The sequence below is a fragment of the Papaver somniferum genome, unplaced genomic scaffold (assembly GCF_003573695.1).
Source record: "Papaver somniferum cultivar HN1 unplaced genomic scaffold, ASM357369v1 unplaced-scaffold_99, whole genome shotgun sequence".
Lineage (NCBI taxonomy): Eukaryota > Viridiplantae > Streptophyta > Magnoliopsida > Ranunculales > Papaveraceae > Papaver > Papaver somniferum.
In genome coordinates, this window is record NW_020653081.1 from 5,845,847 (window position 1) to 5,868,657 (window position 22,811).

Below are 22,811 nucleotides of genomic sequence, written 5' to 3' on the forward strand. Positions count from 1 at the left end.
TTTTGAAAAATTTAACGCAATTTCAAATTGCAATAAATGCTTGTCATCTGGAATCCATTTCTTGCACGATATCATGAAACATGTCTTGAAAAAGTGTGAAATAATCCTACTCATTTGCTTTTAAATTTGACATTCCATACATTTAAAGTGTGAAATAACCCTACTCATTTGCCTTTAAATTTGACATTCCATACATTTTCTAAGTTTGGAATAGGTTGAATTCTACCATAAGACTTGTCCCAAGGATTACTTCTTTTCAATTCTTGAGGATGGAAGTTGGAACCCCCTGAGCTAAAGTAGGTCGCCAAATAACTCACACGATGAGGATAAAACCAACCCGACCCGCCAAAATTGGGGAGTTACCAAGTTCCATCTTATGTAATCGATCATCTGAAGACTTTAATCATTTCCTTGCACTGCAGAAATTCTTCGTCTCTCTTCTCTCTAAAGACAGGTAAATTATCTCTTACTACTAATCTCTGCATGCTTTCGACTACGGTGTAATTCTGTTTCGAACAATTCCCCCTAAAATTCTTCATTACCCAGTTCTAACCCTAACATTAGAGTGATGGAAAGAACCCCCTTTTATTGAAGAATCTTGATTAGGAAAAATGAAAAACAAAGAGAAAAATCCAACCTCACCACCACAAACAACAAATCAACAACCATTACTGCAACCAAATCCACATCCTCATCCTCATCCTCCATACACATTTATGCCGTCATTCTACCCTCCTCCTCCTCCATGGTCCACTTTTCCAGGTCCTTGGTCCGTTACTCCACCTCCATCTGGTTTTCCATTAACAATGCCTATTCCTACTCCACCTCATAATCTTCCTCAACACCCTGCTTCGGGACATTCGTTACCATCCCCACCACCACCACCTTATGCCTTCTGGCCACCTCCACCACCTATGATGATGGGTCCTGTAATTTCAACTTCTCAAAATCATATTGCTGTACCAACTACTGGTAATACCCAGGAGTCAATTGTGCCGCCAACTGGTTTACATAGGGCAGAGGGTAAAGTGCCACCAGAACACCAGCATTCAGAACAAGCCTTAAATTCACCTCTGAGGAGGCGTCCAGTCACGCGGCGTTCAGCTGCACAGGATCTTGCTACAGATAATGCTTCTTCACCAGGACTGGATCAGCTCTTGGATACCGCCTCACCTTCTTTGACTGCAACTAAAGGGTCTCAGTCTCGGCGGTTGAGATCCCAGAAGGTGAGCTTGTAATTGCATTTTGGTTTCTCATTCTTCAAACCTCTTGTGTAGATATTTGTTTCTTACCCATACTTTCAGCTTGGGCCAAAATAGGGGTTTTATTTTGGTGGTAAGGATATTGGATGATTATGTTGCATCATTGTAGTTCCATTGCAGTGAATCACGGATATGTTACTATATTATGAATTATGGATGTGTTTTCATCTCCTTTTGTGATGACATTGCTAATTTGTCATCAGATTAAAGATAAAGAAGAAAAATCTAATGCTGGTCAACAAGATAAAGTAGAAGGCGATGCTGCTTTTGTTGATGAAAACAATTCCATGGATGTGACAGGGTCGTTGGAGGAAGTTGATATCACAGCTGAAACCAGTGGAAGGGAAGATGATAATGTACCTCTTCCTAAACTTGGCTCTGAACCGTTTGTCGGCTTGCGATTCAGTTCAGAAGACGAAGCATATGAATTTTATAATGCTTATGCTAAAGAGAAAGGATTCAGTATACGGAAGAGTCACATACAACGGTCAAGGGTTGATCGGAGTGTCATATCCCGAGAGTATGTTTGTGCAAATCAAGGGTTTCGTTCAACAAATGACAGGCGATATAAAGGAAAGGTTGTTCGACCTCGACGCGAAACAAGGGTAGATTGTCGAGCTGCTATGAGCATCAAACGGAGATCTACAAAATGGATTGTTGACAAATTTCATAAGGAGCACAATCATGGTCTTGTTGATCCTGCTAAAGCTGAAAAACTTAGGTCACACCGGAAGATAACACAGACCACAAAGTCAGTGATAGATACACTCTATAAATGTAGAATCGGACCATCTAAAATTATAGACGTTCTTACAAAAGCAGCATCTGAAGAGAATACAGTTGAAATCAGTGGTCTGGATTTAATGAAATATGTGAAGAGAAAGCCAAAAAACAACATTGCAGCTGATTGTTATCGTGTGCTTGAATATTTTCAGAAAATACAAGCAGTGGATCCTGGATTCTTTTATGCGGTAGAAGTTGGTGACAGTAGATCTATGAGGAGTATGTTTTGGGCTGATAGCAGATCAAGGGACGCATACAAACAGTTTGGGGATGTTATGGTATTCGACCATGTATGCCGAACGAACAAAGATTTATTTCCTTTTGTTTCATTCGTTGGAGTGAATCACCACAGACAGCCTGTATTGTTCGGATGTGGGTTGTTGGCTGATGAAACGGTGGAATCATTTGTTTGGTTATTCAAAACCCTACTTAGAGCTATGTCAAATTGTCATCCTACTTCTGTTATTACAAAGCAAGACAAAGCAATTATGATTGCGATGGGAAAAGTTTTTCCAAATACAAGGCAGCGGATATGCATGTTGCACGTAGAAAAAAATGAATTAGAAAATTTGAGTGACGTCTTCAACATGCACCCCGCTTTTCAGGAAGAGTACAAAAGGTGCATCTACAATTGTCAGAAGCCAGAGGAATTTGAATCAGGTTGGAAACAGCTACTTGTTAAATATAATTTGAAAGAAAACAGTTGGTTATATGGTATGTACGATCAGCGTCACAACTGGGTACCATTGTATTTGAGGAATACATTTTTTGCTGGAATGAGTACGACTCAGTTAGCTGAAGGCATGAACTCCTACTTTGATGGATTTTTGCACGAAGGAACACCCTTAAATGAGTTTATAGAACAATATGAACTGGCTGTGGTGCGCCGGAGGGAGGAAGAAACTGATGAAGATTTTATAACTATGTATACTAGTGCTGGTTCGTCTTCGAAAAATCCTATTGAAGAACAAGCAGCTAAAGTTTACACTAGGAATATGTTTACATTGTTTGGTCATGAATTTTCTGAGAGTTCTGGTTGCATTGTGAGAAAAGTTGATGATGAAGATGAATGTACAAGTCGGTACCTAGTGGGGAAGTACGGTGATAAGGATGATGAAATGAGCTTTGTCACGTTTAACTCCATCAACAAAGATACAAACTGTAGTTGCCAAATGTTCGAGTTTGAAGGGATACTCTGTAAACACGTTCTTAAATTATTTCAAGATTTGAACGTCGTTGAGCTTCCTGCTAAATATACCCTAAAGAGGTGGACGATGATTGCTAGGTATGGTGGACCGTGTGGCGACGAGGCTGAATGTATTTCAGAGGATACAACAACAGTAAATGTCTGGATGTTGAAAGAGACGGCTGTGAAATTTGTGGAAATCGGGTTATCTTCAGCCGACCGCAATAGTGCTGCTATGAACATAATTGAAGAGGGTCTAAAAAATATTTCTCTTGTTAACTCCTCAACTAATGATTTGCATCCTGAAGATTCGGTTGGTAGTAGTGATCAAGGGGAAAAGTTAATTGATACCACCTCTAGTGAACCCCAACCGATCAAAACAAAAGAACGGCAGGCATCAGTGAAAGAAAAGTTAGGAGTTAAACAAGTGATGAAGAAAAATAGGAAGTGCAGTACATGCAAGAAATCTGGGCATTATACAAGTACATGTCCAAAGGTAAAGTTCTGAGCATGTACTTGGTATATCAATTCTTAAATCTAAGCATCAGAACTCACTCCTGTCTTATTAATTAATGAACTGGTCCATCTTACAATTTTTCACTCTTCTGTTTCATCCAGGGACCAGTGGATCAGTCCCAAACTTCAGCCAATGGGGACCAAAGACAAGCTTAATGTTTTGCATTTGATGTCCATCTGGGTATGTTTTTAGGTATTCACATCATGTACTTATAGATACTTAATATGATACCTGTATGAAGTTATAACTTAATTTTTTACAGTTTATACTCTTTTGTGTAGAATGTTGTAATATTGAAGATTGATGCTTTTCATAGATTGAACCAGGTGTTGGAAACTCTTAGTAAGAATTGCGGTGATCATGTGTTTCAGCAGATTGTGGAGCGTGATATTTTACATGATATGGTCTTAAAGAAGAAGGTATCCTAGTTTTTCAAGCTTTTGGTTTTGTGCTTTACATGCTTTAATCTTGATTATTCAGTATCAATCTCCTCAAGTTTCCAGTTTTTGTTGAGGTCTATCGGAGAGTTTCCAGCAGCTTCATGCTTCACTGAATAAACTTAAATGGATACCTCTGAATGGTTAACTTATACTGATTAGTTCGAGATCCTATACGCTTCACTGAATGGATTTTCATCAGTTACTGTTTACACCTTCCTCAAGTCAGCCAGTACCAAACATATAACGATTCAGTTGTTGACGCCTCTCTTCCTACTTGTACTACTTGGTTATTTGGATTTCTGTGGATGACAATGTACTTATATAATGCATAGAAGTATGGCATGCGTCTGGCAACTTGTAAACTAATCTGGGATACTTCTAGATCCCCTCTCCAAGATCCCTGCCACTGTTTACCCCTCTCTAGAATCTTGGATTCTTACTCACTGCAATTGTGAATTGAGCATCATGTGAAGACGCCTGCTTTTTAATTCTAGCATTGGGATTAGCATAACTAAAACCCATCATTGCTGATCAGAAACCGTTGTGGTTCTTTCATCAGATGTTCTAGTTGATCTCTGGATAATGATATTATTATTGTTTGTTGACCTTTGTGCTTACTGCAGCTTGGCGCAGAGATCCAAAATGGTCGTGGTTTAGCAGATGTGTTAATGGAAATGTTTGGCGCCTTGGACCCTCAGTCTCCTGAGGTACTTGTTTCATTTTTGTCTAAATGTCTTAATCTTTCCTACAACCACTTAGCTCTAGGTGAATCGTGGATTTGGGGTTGGGGCTATTTGCAGACGATCCTCTTTATACAGCTTTCCACTCTGAAATTTGTTTCAGGAAATACAAACTGCATATTTGCAATTTTTCCAATGATAATAGAGGTTGTCTTTCCCTGGCAAAGGCACGATGAACTTTTTTGTCAGGATTGATGAGGAAAATAAATATGAAAAAGAAGTAATAAGATATGTTCTGAGATTTTTTTGAAATCGGCAAATATTGAAGAAGTTCATATGTCTGTTATGAGTACCATTGCTAAGAGAGTAAATTTTCGATTGACAGAATTTTTTTTTGTTGTCCGTTCGATATTGCACTGCAAGCTTAGTGTGGTGCTTGTTTCTCCTCAATGATTGAGATCCATGCTATTAGGGATTTAGTTGTTTACAGAGTGGATGTATAACGAAGGCTGGTTTTAATTTAGTTGTTTACAGAGTAGATCCAGGACATGTTATTATGGATTTTCTGTTAGTTTAAATGTGATAGAGCTAGCTGCTAGCATCTCTCACAATTTTGGTGGCTTATTCTAATTTTTGTTCTTTCAGACAGGGTAAAGCAGGAACTGATTGTTGATTTGGTTGACCAATGTCGTTCGTACCAAAAGCGTGGCATGCTTCTTATAAACAATACCTCGTAAGGATATATTTGAACTGTTAATTTCCAGGTTTATTGTCATTTAGCAACTCAGATCTGTAAGTAGCAGTTGGGTTGCTTCTTCTACAGAGGCGAGGAACATCCGTCTCAACGGGTTTACGCTGAATGATGACTTGCAGCAAGTGCTTTAATGACATGATGACATACTGAACGGAACCGGAACCTAGGTTGCACCAATATGCTTACAGGTTTTGGTTCACCTGAAGCATCTTTCACTTCTTCTATATGTTGAACTTGTACAACCGCATCAGCAACAATTTCAGGAGTAACAGTAACACCACTCCATTTCCAGCTTTTTTATTTAGTAATTACAGGATACTCACCAATCCCATCTGAAGTGACTACTGCATAACCATAATTAATAGAAGCACGCACGAGAAGTGGGTAAGGGATCAGGAGCTCGACTATCTTTTATTAAGAATGCATCAAGGGATTCAATCGGATGAAGACGTGAGAAACTTAAATCACAAGTTTAAGTGCTTCCACCATTGATAACATAGGATTGTGACTACAACAATTTCCTTCGTATTACCCCTTTTCTTCCTCTTTGAATCCCGCCTGAAATAGGATGCAAGTTGCCCCATTTCCTTCGTATTATCCCGTCTTGCGTAATGCTTAAGCCTTTTTATTCCTTCCAGTAGATGCATCTCTTTTTATTAGAAGAGGCAACAGTATCATGAAAACAAGCAGAAAGCTAACCGGTATGTTATATTTTTAGTATCCAAATTTAAAAAGCACTGATGCAATTAGACAACTTCCATATAAGACAGCCAAATATGTGTATCTAATTCAATCTGTACTTAAATATACTATGATCTAATATTGTGTTTCCAGGACAACGTTTTTTCTTTTTTGGTCAGAATCTACACTTTGGCAAGCATCAACCAACTTCTGAGAGAATTATTGTTTCAAAACTAGCAAATTCTTATCCCCTCCAAAACCAGAATAGTTCTTACACTCGGTTTTCACTTTTCACCGTAAAGTCAAGTGAGAGTAAAAATAAAGATTGTAATTAACAAATTTCCATTACCAGAGAGACAAAATTATCAAATGAATCAATAATGTAATGAATGAATACATACACTTCCTCAAAAATAAATTCATCACTACATAAATACATTAATTGGCCATTTAACTTAAAAAATGGATTGGAGCTATAATCAGTACTAGTAGTAGTCATCGGAAAACATGTCGGGGGTTATTTCTTGATCAGTTGAAGTAGTATTCCCAAACCCAAATTCATATTCTTGAGAATCAAAATCAAAGAGTAACTCATTTACCATCTCTTCATTCTGATAATCATCATCAACAATTTCATTACCAGACAACATTGTCATCAACGCAAGAGATTTATCTTCATACGAAGAACAAGAAGAAGAACCTGTGTTGTTACTGGTCATCTGTAAGTCATGAGATCTCTGTGCGACGCACTTCTGGTGTTGTTCCATGTCACTTCTCATCTGTACCAATTCATCTGAACTCAGTCCATCAACATATGTATTCCCACGCCTCCAACTTATAAATAAGTCACGTACTTGGAACAATTTCTTTGGTTCGTATTCCAAGCAGTAAAGGAACAACAAATCTGTTTGGTATCAACTCTCTTCAACCAAGTGATATGAGTCGGACAAAGGATCTTCTGTTTATCTTAACACAAACTCATTCGTCAGGTCCTTAGATCTATCTTATGTTCAATTACCAAAGTAATCGTTAAGATTTTGCAATCAACACTCTTAATCCAAAGAATTGTGTTGATGCCGATCTACTCAATTAATCAATCCAATTCTATCACAAGGATAAAACCGATTGTTAATTGGATCCTCTTTTTACCGAAACAAGTATTGTGCACACCAAATATTATGAACTCACAAATGAGAAATCTTCAATATCTTCTTCGTCTTCAAATCTTCTTAGATCTTCAATAAACACCTGCACACAATCATTTGAATCTCTTATGATCAATCACGCACAGAACGAAGACTGTTAACAATGGATTATCACAATATCGTCTTTAGAACTAACAACAGTCTCAAGATTCCAGTCGAAACTCTGAACTAGTTTGAGTGAATCTTATATCAGAAGAGAAGATTCTCAAGCATAAACAAACTAGTGTAATCAAAGTTCAACCACTGTTAGTCAATCAAATCAATGAAAACAAAAGATAAACCGCAATTATCTAGTTTCTCACCAACGGTACTGACTAGAGCTTCTCAATACCAAAGAATACTTTAAACCGAGTGGCCGTAAGAGATTTCGGCTAATTAGGTTACTCTCCTCTCCGAATAGGAGGCTTCACCAGTAGCATCACAACAAGAGGTAGTTTGCTGTTACGAAGGATTAGTTTGCTAGAAATGCAAACTTCAGTATTATAGACTCGGAAGTTTGGACACCAAGGAATTTCCAACACCGAAAATATTCTCAAGATATTCATAAAAGCACAAATTCGGTTTCCATAATTCCTGGAAATGCTCTGTCCAAAAATAATGATCGAAATCTTTCAAAAAATCTCTAATTAGTAAATGCCCATTACTAATTCTTATTTTCCTAAAATAAAGTTAAAATATTTAAATAAAAGATTCTTAACTTATTTATGTTTCGATCCTGGGATTCTCTTCCCTTAGCTATTAAGGAATAACTTTGAACAATTAAATAATAAACATTCACAGCACGTGTTCAAAGCATGTCGACATCCTAACTTTGTAAGTTCTCTTTCATACTTACAACCTTGAAACCGATTTGATACACTTCCAAACAAGTTTAGAATTGGTTCATCTGACTTTCAAGAACCATGTGATTGATAAAATAACATTCAATCACAAATCATGGGTTTAACGGTTCTACCAAAACAAGTTTCGGTTCTACCTTCATGTGAGTACCGTGCATAGTCACACTAGCTTTCCAAAATTCAGTTGACTAGGTACTAGGATCGGTTCCCCACATATATATAGTATCTAACTTGAATGTGTTGCACATGTCCACAGGATCGGTTCCCCTTTCTACTATAAACCTTGCTACATCTCATACAAGGATCGGTTCTCCTTTGTGATGTACCGCACCTCTTACTAGGATCGGTTCCCCTTTTTCATATTTGGTCAGACATAAAATCATAAACCCGATCATACCATCTCAGGTGATTACTTTAAGATCGGTTTCACTAATAAAAGTCATACAAATACATAAGCCAGGCCTTTGTGAATAGTTCTACCAAGAACACAAACAAGTTGTGAGCGGTTATACTCAATCACACATATTGGTTTTTCATAAGATAATCAATGAATAACAAAACCAATAACACATGGAAATTTCCTTTTCGGTTTACAAACAAGTTTATGAACTTACTTCCTTAGAACACATGTAAACATTGTTCCATAGGATGAAATCCTCACCTCACACCCATACATAATCACAATAGCATTCAAATGATTATGACGATGTCTTATCTACAAAGTTTAATGGTTAAGAAATAAACCTCGTATTGTATTCCTTAATACTATGTCTATATAGAGTTCAAATATGCTTCGCAGTTTTGTTTTCAATATGCACGACTTGAAAGATACGTTAGGGAATGAAACAGTTCAAGTCAAATATCACTAACCTCAAGTGGAAGGATGATTGTTTTCGTTGTAGCTCCTTGCTTCTTCACATCTTCAAGTCTTCGCAATACTTGTAATGTCTCATATCCTAATACTTTAAAGCTAACCTATACGAAGTTGACTCTAGTACATAATCAAGCGACTCTTAACATGAGTTTTGATTCACTAAAATATGACAACCAAACTTGACATACCAACACTTGGTGGGTTCAATCGAGCTATGCTCTAACACCCCTTTGTCAATTTTAGTGACAAAACTCTTACATCATATGGATAAACAAATTACAAGAATTCATTACACATACGCTTGATTCCCGAATTCAACAGCACAATAAAATGCATACATTCAATCCTCAAAAATGTCGATGTTGACATTATAATAACAAAGATAATACTCCCCCTAATAAGGAAGATAGGTAGATATTCAATCCGCACGCCTTTGTTATACCACTAATATGATATGTTACCCCCCCTTAGTCTGTGCTTTCACTCTTTCGTTTAGATAAACATTCAAGCACCAATGTTCTTTTCCTTAGCGATACCAATCAATATAAAATCAATGCCAGTATCACTTGTTTACTCCATATATTTCTCACTACAAGTAGTTTTATTTTGATATGTTATCAAGGAAACAATTGTCCGAAATAATTTTTCTACTTTAGTTTAGCAAACCAAAAATCAACTAAGCACCTTAGTTCCTTTGCTAAACCGATTGTACAAAAACAATCGCTTATTCAATAAGACCAAAATAAAGATAACTCTATTTTTCTCATCTGGTTCTAATTATCCATAAACTTAGACTTTTCAATTTTAAACAAGAAAAATACTAGGTTAGTTAACTAGCATTTCTTGTTAAGGCATTCTATTAGACTTGAATAACCGAAACCTCACTTCGATAAGTCTAACTAAGATCAAAATTAACTTAGTTTCTCTTATCCGGAATCGAATTGGACTAAACAACTCATCCCGTAGTCCTTTTATTTCGTTAAGCCATAAATAATTCATACAAACCAAATAAATCAACTTGCATAATTATTCACCTCAATCGGAAGCAATTGAAACAACATAGAAATTATAGCACCGCAATTGCACCGAAATTTTGTAAGCCTAAACGATTGATACCACACAAAAAAGCAACATAGCAATAGTTTTTCTTAACCGGAACCAATTGAATTACACATACATCCATACAGACATAATGGAATAAACATCAATTGTACCAAAATTTTGTTAAGCAAAAGCAATAAATATATATGAAACAAACTCAGGCTTTTCTTAAATAGGAAAACAATTAACTAACAACATTGTTACCTCAAATTTCGCATCCACTTCTCCAATAAGTTCGCATCTTCGTCCAGGGAGAATTGATAATGAAATATCATCATGTTGTCATCCTTATGCAAAAACAAAAGAATAACAACAACCAACCTTTACCAGAGAAAGATTGAAAATCGGTTTTAACAATTGCAAGCAAAAGTTGAAAACCGTCAAAACACATATGCTTTTATGTTAAACCAAAACCGATTCAACATATTGTGACTTTTTCACATATTATTTATATCAGAACCCCTCACGATTCTTTGATAAAGCCTACCAACATGGGCTAGAACTTAATCCTGCTAAATCAAAAAGTTACCCAAACCACAAGGGTTCACAATATATGAGATCGAATATTAAGGTAGCAAAACCGAAATCAAACATCCCATAAATATACATAGCAATAATATAAAAGCATTCAAGCATAGGCTATGTAAACCGAAAACTATCACAAGAAAATTATAAATCAAATAATTTTATTCATAATAAGATAGTTTTATTCATAATGGAATTTATTGAAATAATAAAACTACTGTCTATTTTACTGAAACTCAGTCCTTCATGTCAGTGCTAAATGAAGGCGGATTACTACTCTTCAGCTTTTGAATTTCTTCAAGTAGAAAACCCTGTTGCTTGACCAGAACCTCTTGCATATGAGAAATATTCGTGAAGGATTCTGCAAGAACATGTAATTCTGTCTTTGATTGAACACGAAAGTGTGTCAATGCTTCAATACACTGATCTTTCTTCAGAGTATTCTCTCTTTCCTTCTTGCTAAGCCAATCTCCCTTTTTGATTTTACTTTTAATGTCAAGACACGATCTAGGCTTATTCTTCATATGATATTTTTGATCTTGCATCTTCTCCAGAGAAACCATTTGATCCATACCCATAGTTCGGACAAGGAATGACCAAAGTAGGAGAAAAGATCTTTTTATAATTTTCATACTACCGAAAATATAATATTCCTAAAAACACGAATATATCAAATATCTTCAAATACTAGATATTATTTCCATAATTTACACAAAAGTGCCTTGATTTTTCTTCTTCCTCACTCAAAGATTTGGCACACATGGTGAGAAAAGAATTCTAATACCGATCAGGTGGAATTAATATGAGATTTTCTCTCGTTATGGAATTTTGAACAACCATAGTGTTCTTGATCTAGTGTAATATAAAAATATCTCCTTTTGTTACCTCGAACTAACGAAGTATCTTGGGATTGATTGGAATTGCATATACAACTCTTAGCAATTCTGTTTTTGAGACAGTTTTTGCATCTTGTCTTATTTTTTCCTTTGCCATTAGGTGATTTAATAACATCGGAAGACATGTCCATTCTTAAAATGGTTAAATCACTAATGGAGGAGGAAGGAATAAGATTAACAACAAACGCAATATTAGATGTTTCCTCTTCTTCAGAATCATATGAATCAGATGACTCATCTAGAGTAACAGCTAGAGCCTTGCTTCCAGTGTATTTCTTAATATTGGGACAGTCTTTAGCAATATGACCAAACCCTTTACACTTGAAGTATTGTGGCTGATAATCATCATCTTCTTCATGATACTTTTTGACAGGAACTCAATCATGTGGACGAAAAGATCGATGAGTATCCTTAATGAATCTCTTATTTCTTTTATTTAAGAGATCTCGAAACTGTCTATTAATCAATGATAATGATTGTTCAATATCATCATCAAAATTTTCAGCAATCTGTTCAACTGAATCATCCGTCTGCCTATTCCTTTCCATTGGAGGTTTTGGAATTCTTGCATCTTTAAAAGCAATTCTTTTACCTTGAATAGACTGTGATTCATGATCAAAGATCTTTAACTTACCAACGAGTGTGCTTCGTGAGAGAGTTGAAAGATCGTTTGCTTCTATGATTGCATGCTTCTTAGAATCATATCTAGATGGCAACGATCTGAGAATCTTGCATACTATATATTTTTCAGAAATAGTCTTTCCTAAAGAGAAAGAGGTATTTATTATCTCAGAGAGCTTAACATGCAACTCTTCAAAAGTGTCGTCGTCATCCATTCGAAGGTTTTCCCAATCGGAAGTGAGAGTTTGAAGTCTAACTTCTTTCTCTGATGAATTTCCTTCGAATACGATCTGAAGATTATCCCAAGCTTCTTTCAAAGTTTGACATGTTGATACATGATGTTGCATATCACGGATTACAGCATGTATTATAGCATTCAAACCATCTAAATTCTTATTTGCAAGCGCCTTTTCTTCGTTCGAAAAATATACTAAGCGTTTAAACTCAGTTTCCGAATTTTCTATCTTTGGACGAATATAACTATCGACGACTAATAACCATGTATTAAAGTCTCGTGATTGAAGAAAAGATCTCATAACAGATTTCCATCATAGATAGTTTGTTCCGTCAAATCTTGGCGGTACGTTAATTGAAATCGATTCATGTGAACTCGAGTTCATTCTTATAGGTTGGATCGCACCAAACACAGATTGTTAGATCTTTTTGTGTTTTCCTGCTATGATACCAATTGAAAAGACGAGGGTACCCAAATATACCTCAATCTAAAACTTTTCCTACCTATAAGTCTTTTCTCCAAAAGTGATTGTATATGGATTGAGTCGAGACAATACAACTAATCGGTTCACACTTCGTGTGATCGTCTATGGATACGAGATCGAGACAATACAACAATGAAGTATGTTTACTTGATAAAAAGGTTCGAACTTAACCAAACACAATAAGATTCACTTATCAAGTAAATAGAAATTAACGTTTGTGTGATTTACTTTAATTATAATGCGGAAAATAAAAGTAAATGACACATCAAGATTTTGTTAACGAGGAAAACCGCAAATGCAGAAAAACCCGGGGACCTAGTCCAGAATTGAATACTCTCAGGATTAGGCCGCTACACAAAATTACACCAACTTCGTATAGTTGAGACCAAGCAACTAAACCCATACTTCACCTAGTTCCGTCTGTATTCCCACTCCTCCAATTTATAAATAACTCACGTACTTGGATCAATTCCTTTGGTTCGCATTCCAGACAGTAAAGGAACAATAAATCTGTTTGGTATCAACTCTCTTCAACCAAGTGATATGAGTCGAACAAAGGCTTTTCTGTTTATCTTAACATAGACTGCTTCGTCAGGTCCTTAGATCTATCTTATGTTCAATTACCAAAGTAATCGTTAAGATTTTGCAATCAACACTCTTAATCCAAAGAATTGTGTTGATGTCAATCTATTCAATTAATCAATCCAATTCTATCACAAGGATAAAACCGATTATTAATTGGATCCTCTTTTTACCGAAATAAGTATTGTGCACACCAAAGATTATGAACTCACAAATGAGAAATCTTCAATATCTTCTTCGTCTTCAAATCTTCTTAGATCTTCAATAAAAACCAGCACACAATCACTTGAATATCTTGTGATCAATCACGCACAAAAGGGAGTATGTTAACAATGGATTATCACAAGATCATCTTTAGAACTAACAACAGTCTAAAGATCCATGCCGAAACTCTGAACTAGTTTGAGTGAATCTTATATCATAAGAGAATATTCTCAAGCATAAACAAACTAGGTGCAATCAAAGTTTAACCACCGTTAGTCAATCAAATCAATGAAAACAAAAGATAAACCGTAATTATCTAGTTTCCCACCAACGATACTGTCTAGAGCTTCTCAATCCCAAAGAAGACTTTAAACGAGCGGCCGTAAGAGATTTCGCCTAATTAGGTTACTCTTGTTAAATCATTGCTCGGTTGAACTCACATGCGTTGCTATCTCAAGCATGTTTGTCAATGCTAGTGATCAAAACTATAAGTCTTGATTTCTAGTCTACAATAACTAAGTCTCGGACTAGGATAGAAAGTGTAGTTGAGCTCAAGGACTTCATGGAGATTCATCATACAAGAAGAAGAACTACTTAAGGAACCGGTGGAACTTCTCGACATAAAGGTATGTGAATACTTGAACTTATCTGTCACTCAAAAGTCTATCTACTCTATCTCCTACTTCTTGAGACAAAAAGTCGTATGTTATATATAGACTTAGACTATACACATTTGGTATTTCGAGCCGAGTATACCTCGCCTATTTATATCTCGAAATATGTGTTGGTAAGAGTTTCACTTCGACCATGTTTATTTTTACCTAGTAACGAAAGTCATGATATGTTTCAATCACTTTGAAAATTGCGTTGACGAGAAATGGTGTAACAACTATATAACGTCCTCTAAGAATGTTTCAATGGTTGGAATGAGAGTTTAGATTACATAACTAATGATGGACATAAGTATTGATGTGGAAACACATGTATGCATAAATCCTATCCCTTGAACCAAAGTTTGCGACCTTTGTTTATCAAGAGAAACCAGAAGAACGGCTTGTTGCCAAGTCCGCGAACTGCCGAACTTCTCATCCCCAGAAATTATGCTGGAGTTGACAAACTTGTTGCGTGGGTACTAGTTTGCGAACCCAATCCGCGAACCGGCGGAAAGTCTTTGCCGATATTTTCTGCTGGAGTTTGTAAACTCTTCCCAGTTGCTTAAGTCCGCGAACCTAGTGTGCGAACTTAAGAAGGTTATATATCTGAAGATGATTTCTGAACTTAAACTTATAAAGACTAAGGAATGCATTTTTCAAACCGTGGCTATAAAAGTTCATGAACCGATTCAAGTGAATCAAATCATCTATTCTTCAATTGTGTCTTGTGTAGTACATAAGATTTCCTTGCAATTGAACAACACTCTAACTAGTTCATTTGAAGTCATTTGAATTAGCTATGGTGAAGAAGAATATGGTTGGTATGAAATGCTCATATGGATAACCTTTTGGTTAACTATTTTTGAACCAACAATGTACACGTTTGGGTACGGTTAACAAACCTAGAAGCGTGCATTTCATTTGTGTATAACAAGCTAAGTTTTCGATCTAACGGTTGAGAAATATTAACTTGAATCTAAATCAGGCTTTCATTTAACGGTGGATATTGTTTGCTTTGTGACCAAGGAGAAACCCTGATTTGAAAGACTATATAAAGGATACATCTAGTATTGTGAAAAACTAATCCCCACACTGCACGTGTGATACTAGTTTGCGTGCTAGAGTCGTGTCTCCTTTAACCTTTGGTTTGCTTCTTCTAAAACCAGGTTAACGACTTAAAGACTTCATTGGGATTGTGAAGCCAGACCGATACTACTTTTATCGTAGTTGTGTGATCTGATCTTGCATCTTCTATCGTACGAGTACAATCAGATTGATTGGCTTGAGATTAATATCTTCGATAGGCAAGATATAAAAAATAGTCACAAACATCTTCGTCTCATTGTTTGTGATTCCGCAACATCTTGTTTCACTACCATACGATTAAGATTGTTGTGAGGTTATTGATTTATCTAGGCTGTTCTTCGGGAATATAAGACCGGATTATCAATTGGTTCATGTTCATCTTGATTATTATCAAAAGACAGAACAAAAACTTTAGGGATTTTTCTATGGGAGACAGGTTGATCCTTTGATAGACTTGTCTGTGTGAGACAGATTTGTTTATTGTCAAAGCCTGCGATTTTGGGTCGTAGCAACTCTTAGTTGTGGGTGAGATCATCTAAGGGAATCAAGTGCGCAGTATCCTGCTGGGATCAGAGGCGTGGGGAGTACAACTGTACCTTGGATCAGTGGGAGACTGATTGGGATTCAACTACAGTCCAGTCCGAAGTTAGCTTGGAGTAGGCTAGTGTATGTAGTGGCTTAATACAATGTGTGTTCAATATGGACTAGGTCCCATGATTTTTCTACATTTGCGGTTTCCTCATTAACAAAATTTCTGGTGTCTGTGTTATTTCAGTTTCCGCATTATATTGTTTTATCTTTATAATTGAAATAATACAGGTTGTGCGTTAGATCATCAATTAGAGTAATCCAACCTTTGGTTGTTGATTGTCATTGATTTATCCTTGGATATTGATCTTTGGTACCATTCAAGTTATTCCTTGTGTTTGATTAAAGACTCGCTGATTTCTATTAGCTCGAGTAAATCAAAACAAGAGAGAGATATTAACTCCTTGAGATACTTTTACCTAGATTGAGTCTGACTGTCTAGTTGATTATCTAGAAAGTATTTCGGAGTTATTCCATACATATGATGAGTGCTAAAAAGTGCATATTTTTATATCCTTTTGTTGGCATTTAGCTCATCTTTTGTGCATTGATTCTACATTTTATCCCATATTCTGTATTTTCGTTGTTTTCAAGAATAAATACTTTTCTTAATTAATTTTGCATTTTTAGGTACTAAATAAAGCATGGTTATCTCACGGAGCGAAAAGAGCAAAGGAACGGCAAAGACTCCCGCTAGGAGGAAGCGAAGAATGATGTTTGCAAGAGCCGGATCAACGAGAAGTGGGCTTGAAGAGGAAGAATTGTTCTTAAAGAAGATATGGGCTTGGCATACCCAAGGCCCAAAACCCTTACCCAAATCCATTTCCATTATCCACACCCATTTCCATGAGAGCCGTCAGATTGGATCCATCTTGTCATCCAACGGTCGCCTCATCATTGTGCATCAAAATCCGAAGCTCCTGTCAAACACCATAGTACCTAACTCCATCTGAAGCCGTCAATTTTGTTGTATCTCATAATCCAACGGTCGCCACATACCTCTCCATCGTAGCCGTTCGATTCAATCTATATGGGATCATCCAACGCTCTTTACTCGGTGTTCATCAAAGTTCGCTATCCCTGCTTCACACCCTAGTCACTGAACCCTATTACCCAACCAAACGGACCCTTCTTCTCCATCGGGTTCTTCTTCTCATCTTCCCCAAACTGCAGAGAGCTGCTCCACAGTTCTGCAACTCCATCACCTCCACCAGCTACACCTTCTTCTCGAACCACACCACCACCACAACCACCCGACAACACCATGACATCTCTCTAGCCTAGACTTCTTTCCAAATTCACATCTCTGAACCCTAGGTGTGGGTTTGACAAGAAAGCTCGAGCTAGGGTTTCACCAACAGCGAGGAGAAGACAAAATTGAGGGCAGGAAAAGCTTCAGAAGAGCAGAGGGGACATACCCAAAGCATGGGTCGAGCTCAATTCAGGAAATTGGTGAGAGAATTTGATTTTCCCCAAAAAATTAGGGTTTCGAATTAGGGTTTTGTATTTTGTTGTAAGCTATAAAAGGGAAGCTGTAGAGAATGCAAAGGTTGTTCTTGGTTAGCCGAGATACCCCCAAATTTGGGTTAATTTAATGTCAATTTTGATTTCACTGTTAATTTTTAGGGTTCTTCATTTGCAATTTTCATTCACTGTTTAGTAGTTTAAATGATCATGTTTAGTTCCATTGTAGTGTTAATTATGTTCTGAGTTCACTGCTGAGGCTCAGATGAAACCTTAGTGCACTAATGAATGATGAATTACTAGGAAGGCCTGTTTTGCTTGAGTAATGGGAAGAAGTTGGTGCTCTGATATGCCTGTGATTGATTGTTCTGTCAATAGACAGTCAATGCTAGGGGAAAATCAGTGAGCAAGCTGATTCTCTTCCCATTCTAGTTGGATGCCTAAGTTTTCAAATCTAGAATTGCATTGTTTAGCTAGGACACAAGGTGGATTCTAAGCCTTAGCTTAGCCACAGCTGCAAACTCCTCCATGCCCTTGGCTAACAGCCTTGGTTTCTTTGGTTTTGTTTCCTGTTAACTGCCACTGTTACCATTTGTTTCATTGCTGCTCCCTTGCCTTAGGCTAACTGCCTTTGTGCCTCATTGCCACTGATTTTTGCTTCTTTCCCATGATCATTGTTAGTTTGTTTCACTACCATCTTCATTGCTTTGTAAATATCACAGTTTCACTGCCACTATTTGCTCTTTCTTCTCTTTTGTTTCTCCTGTTCTTGTTACTGCATTCACTGCCTTGTTCTCCCCCAGATGCTACTACTTGCTGCTGCTGTGCACTGCTTGTGCTACTACTTGCTACTGCTTTTGCTGCTGCTGTGCACTGCTTCTGCTGCTGCTGAAGCCACCACTGCTGTTGCTGCTTCCTCTCCAGTCCAGCCTTGTCTGCTGCTGCTCCAAACAGCTAGCTTAGAACCAAAGACTAAAAGCCCAGGTTCATAGCTAAAAATCCTAGCTCCAGCTAAGGCCCAAATCATACCAAAAGCCCAGGTTAAGGCCTAAGGCCCAGTTCACATCAAAAGAACCCAAGCCTAAGTTTAAGGCCAAAGCCTAGTTCACAGTTCATTATCATTCAAAGGCCCAAGGCTTAAAGCACTTCATCATTACAACAAACCCATTAAGCCCAATTTACTCAAAGGGTATTCCAAGCCCAACAGTTCCAAAGGGTATTCATAACCCATTGGTACCACAACCCTTTGATACCTAAAGCCCAATAGCCAACTAGAACCCAAAATAGCTAAACACTACAAAACACCCCCAGTCTCTGTGGATCGACCCGTATTTGCACGAGCTACAACTGACGACCGTGCACTTGCGGTATTACTGTAGGCCCTTTTTCATTGCGCTTAATTTTCACACACTTCCGGGCCCACCAAGTTTTTGGCGCCGCTGCCGGGGATTGGTGCTGTGTTTTTCTTGTAGTTTTCTTGGCTATTTTGCATTTCACTTCATCGCACTTGCATCTGCATCTGCTTCACTTCATTTGCTATTGGACCTGCTGTTCTGAACCTGTTTTTCCTCTGCTGGGACGCCACCAAGGAAAAGAACCAAAGCCCAACTGGGTTTTTGCAACAATATCAGAGCAGCTGGGCTGTGCTTAAAAGGTAACCCATTTAAGAGAACCCGAATTGTGGGCTTCCAATTTTTAATTGTGGGCTTGTAATATTAAAGCCAATTTTTGAGCTTTTTATTTTCTGTTGGGTTTGTAATTAATTTCTGTGGGCTTGTTTGTTTAATTTGTGGGCTTGTATTTAATTTTTGTGAGCTTGTTTAATTTGGACTTGTATTTTGTATTCTGGGTTTTTAAACCCAGCTGAGCTTGTAACCGATCACGCTAGGTTAAACTCGTTAGTGGGCCGAGTACCCAAATTCTAGGCCGAGATTTTGGACTCAGTTTCACCAAACGTTTTCAAACCAGCTGAGCCAAAGCAAACACAAAACCAACAGTGGGCTTGCTCCCATTCAAAAACCAAATTTTATTTTCTGTTAAAAAAAAAAAAAAAAAAAAACCAAAATTTTGCTCCTAATTTCAAAAACCAAAACTTTTCTCCCATTCAAAAACCAAATTTTACTTGCTCCCATTTTAACAACCAAATTTTTTCTTCTTTATCCCATTAAAACCAAACTTGCTCCCAAATTTTAAAAAACCAAAAAAATGTCTCCCACCAAAACCAAATATTTTTCCCAAAAATCCAAACCCATTAAAACCAAATAGTGGGCTTTGTGTCTTTTCAATATGGGCCAACCTAGTGCTCTCCATGAATACATGTATCCCACAATAAAAATTCCATTATCATGTATTGTCTTACCTCAAACCAATAACCCTTTTAAAATAAATGCAAGCATGATACAAATACTTCCTTTATTTCGAGGGTTCGATTCTGAGAACCCCTATACTCATGTAAGAGAGTTTGAACAAATTTGTCGGACTATGCAACCTGATCATATGTCCGAAGACTCTCTGAAATTGCGTTTGTTTACATTTTCTCTAAAGGAAAGGGCCAAAACATGGTTTTACGGTTTGAGACCACAATCAATCACCACTTGGGAACAACTCACTAATCAATTTTTCCAAAGATTTTTTCCACATCATAGGACCATCGCTATTCGTCAAAATATCAATTGTTTTGTCCAGTTGGATGAGGAAACTGTTTTTCACTATTTTGAACGTTTTAATGATTTGTTGAGCGAATGTCCGCACCATGGATTTGAGAAGTGGAGACTTGTCGTCATCCTCTATGAGGGACTAGACTTTAAATCTCGAACCATGGTTGAGTCTATGTGTAATGGTAAATTTCTTGATAAATCTGTGGATGATGCATGGAATTTTTTAGCCGAGATTGCAGAGAAAACCCATCAATGGGAATCCGTTAGGAAAACAGGAACAACACCACATGATATGAGTCACCCCCATGAATTAGAGTTTTATTCTTGTAATAGCTCCGACCTTAGGATTGAAAATTATCCTAGATTGCAAAATCCCTATCATGATGATGATGATGATTATGATGTTATGTTAGAAGAACATGTCTATACTGAAAATGTTATGGAACCTTTGGGTTCAAATACATTAGGCGTCTCTGCCCCGACCTTAATGCATGATATGTCTTCTAGTATTCCATGTGATGTTTCCCCTGATGAGCCGATACACGAGGATAAATCTGTTAATGATGTTGATGACTCTGATTGTGATCTTGCTAATGTGATTGATGATTGTAAGCATGATGTGACATGTATAGATGATTTAGGAGATTTTGATTTGATTGATAATGATGTGCCTATTCTTCTACATAAGTCACAATCTGATGGCCCTCCACCCAACCTAGATTTGGTTTGTACCCATATTGTCAAACCGACTTTTCTGAGAGTCCCTAATCTAGGTTTGAAACTGTGTGCTTCCCAAGTCCTCTTGGACTATTTTGCTTCTAAGTATAATACATTTGAGGAACCACAGTTGGAATTAGCATGTTTGCCCGTCCCTAGCACAGTTCATTTCGAGCTAGACCTTGTGCATGATGAACCCCCGAAACTGCGCGATTTTGTTTTCAAAATTATATCTTCTGTAAAATCCAGGTTTGGGGGTAGCTCATTTTGTTTCACAGCTTCACTTGCATGCCTACCATATTATTATTGTGTGAAGCTGTTGAAACCTCTACACTTTGTCTTTTGGGTTGATCCTCAACTCTTTAGATTGTTAGTGTATGGTGAATTTTTTGTATATAATCCAGTAGATAAAATTTCTTAAAAAACCCTTTTTGTTCCTTTTGTATATATTTTGCTAATCCAATATGATCTCGGCTGACATATGTTGGATTCTTGCCTTGAATAACGGAGTTCTAATATTACTTTCGCCGAAATCGGGTATTCTCTTTCCTTTTTCTCTACTCAACATGATCCTCTTCATATGTTGTATTATAATTTTGTTCATATTTTGAAACATTGAGGACAATGTTTAGTTTAGGTTTGGGGGTATAGAGTAGATACCACGATAATATGCCATAATTGAAAACAAGAACTCCTTCTTTTTGAAAAATTGAAAAATCAAAATAAAAAATTAAAAAATGAAAAATCATAAAAATGGAGCTCATTTACCTTGAAATGTTGACTCTTGTGCAAATATGTAATTATTAGGAGTCTTAGTCTAGATATTTAGGCACCCTGATTCTAGCACAATTCACATAGTGATAAGAAATTTGCACGCGCACGATCTACCAATACATGTATGGCCTCCATCTTCAAGGTGTTTGATAGGAAGTTACGATTGCCAATCACTTTAGAATACTGAACGAAACTTGACTAGCTTGTTCTTTGGTTGGTTGGGATAGAAGGTGGAGGTTACATTAAGAAAGACAACCATCGAATTTAACTGGGTGCATCAAAAAGGGCTACCTCTTGCAAAGTGTCATGTAATTTTTGTTTCCTTTTGTATATGTATCAAAAGTGTTTCCTTATTCAAAAAAAAAAAAAAAAAAACGATGTATATTCAGAAAAAAAGAAAATATCAGAAAAAATACAAAAAAGTCAAGTGTTTATCAATTCCATTCTCTCTTGTTCCAAAAATAAAAAGAGAGTAGTCAATGTAAATAAGAGTCATGTAAATAGTCATTTTGTTGTTTCATTGTAATAAGCAAGGAGGGTGTACGCCATTGATGTACAACGCGAGTAATTGTGAAATACCTCCAACTCATTCACAATTCTCGTAAAGTCCGGACAGCTAGCTAGATTTCGACCTTGGTTCTTAGCCTGAGAAACTATCTCTTGGTGATTAGTAGTCATAACTTCAGATCTTTCTTTACACATGTGTAGATACACTTTACACTCTTATCACATGTCTTTTTTTTGTTATCAGTGCTAGGATCGTGCCTTTGATAGCTAGATTGACATCTCCATTTTGCTGTGAGCTTAAACTGTCTTGCACATGTCACATTTGATGGAATCTGAGCTTATATTTTGACCTAGAACTTTGTAGGTACGTTCTAAGCAAACCTTCACGAGACTTCAACTCGTCCACTAGGGACACTTAGTGGTTTAAAAGGCTTAGTGCATACGCTAAATGCATTCGAGAGACCAGCGACAGTGGTATAGTTAGGATTTCCTTAGT

At 36.9% G+C, this 22,811-nt stretch overlaps 1 protein-coding gene across 5 annotated transcripts; it reads left to right on the forward strand.

Annotated features, from left to right (window-relative positions):
* Positions 1–372: 372 nt before the first annotated feature.
* LOC113346437 (protein FAR1-RELATED SEQUENCE 7-like) lies at positions 373–6,410 on the forward strand. Of its 5 annotated transcripts, none has more exons than XM_026589980.1 (7): positions 373–1,226; positions 1,466–3,727; positions 3,850–3,940; positions 4,065–4,167; positions 4,812–4,895; positions 5,514–5,601; positions 5,692–6,410. In XM_026589980.1, exons 1-3 carry the CDS (start codon positions 612–614, stop codon positions 3,901–3,903), a joined length of 2,931 nt encoding a protein of 976 aa, XP_026445765.1. In that variant the 5' UTR covers positions 373–611; the 3' UTR covers positions 3,904–3,940; positions 4,065–4,167; positions 4,812–4,895; positions 5,514–5,601; positions 5,692–6,410. The 5 variants fall into 5 exon arrangements, with proteins under 5 accessions (XP_026445765.1, XP_026445766.1, XP_026445763.1 ...); XM_026589981.1 differs by having other exon boundaries at positions 4,075–4,167; XM_026589978.1 differs by having other exon boundaries at positions 3,850–3,928; positions 4,030–4,167.
* The last annotated feature ends 16,401 nt before the right edge of the window (positions 6,411–22,811 follow it).

Bases quoted from the DNA above. Each gene is read 5' to 3' on its own strand.
- LOC113346437 (XM_026589980.1), top strand. From the start codon at position 612: ATGAAAAACAAAGAGAAAAATCCAACCTCACCACCACAAACAACAAAT. The intron at 1,227-1,465 runs GTGAGCTTGTAA...ATTTGTCATCAG, and splicing joins GGCGGTTGAGATCCCAGAAG to ATTAAAGATAAAGAAGAAAA. The intron at 3,728-3,849 runs GTAAAGTTCTGA...TGTTTCATCCAG, and splicing joins ATACAAGTACATGTCCAAAG to GGACCAGTGGATCAGTCCCA.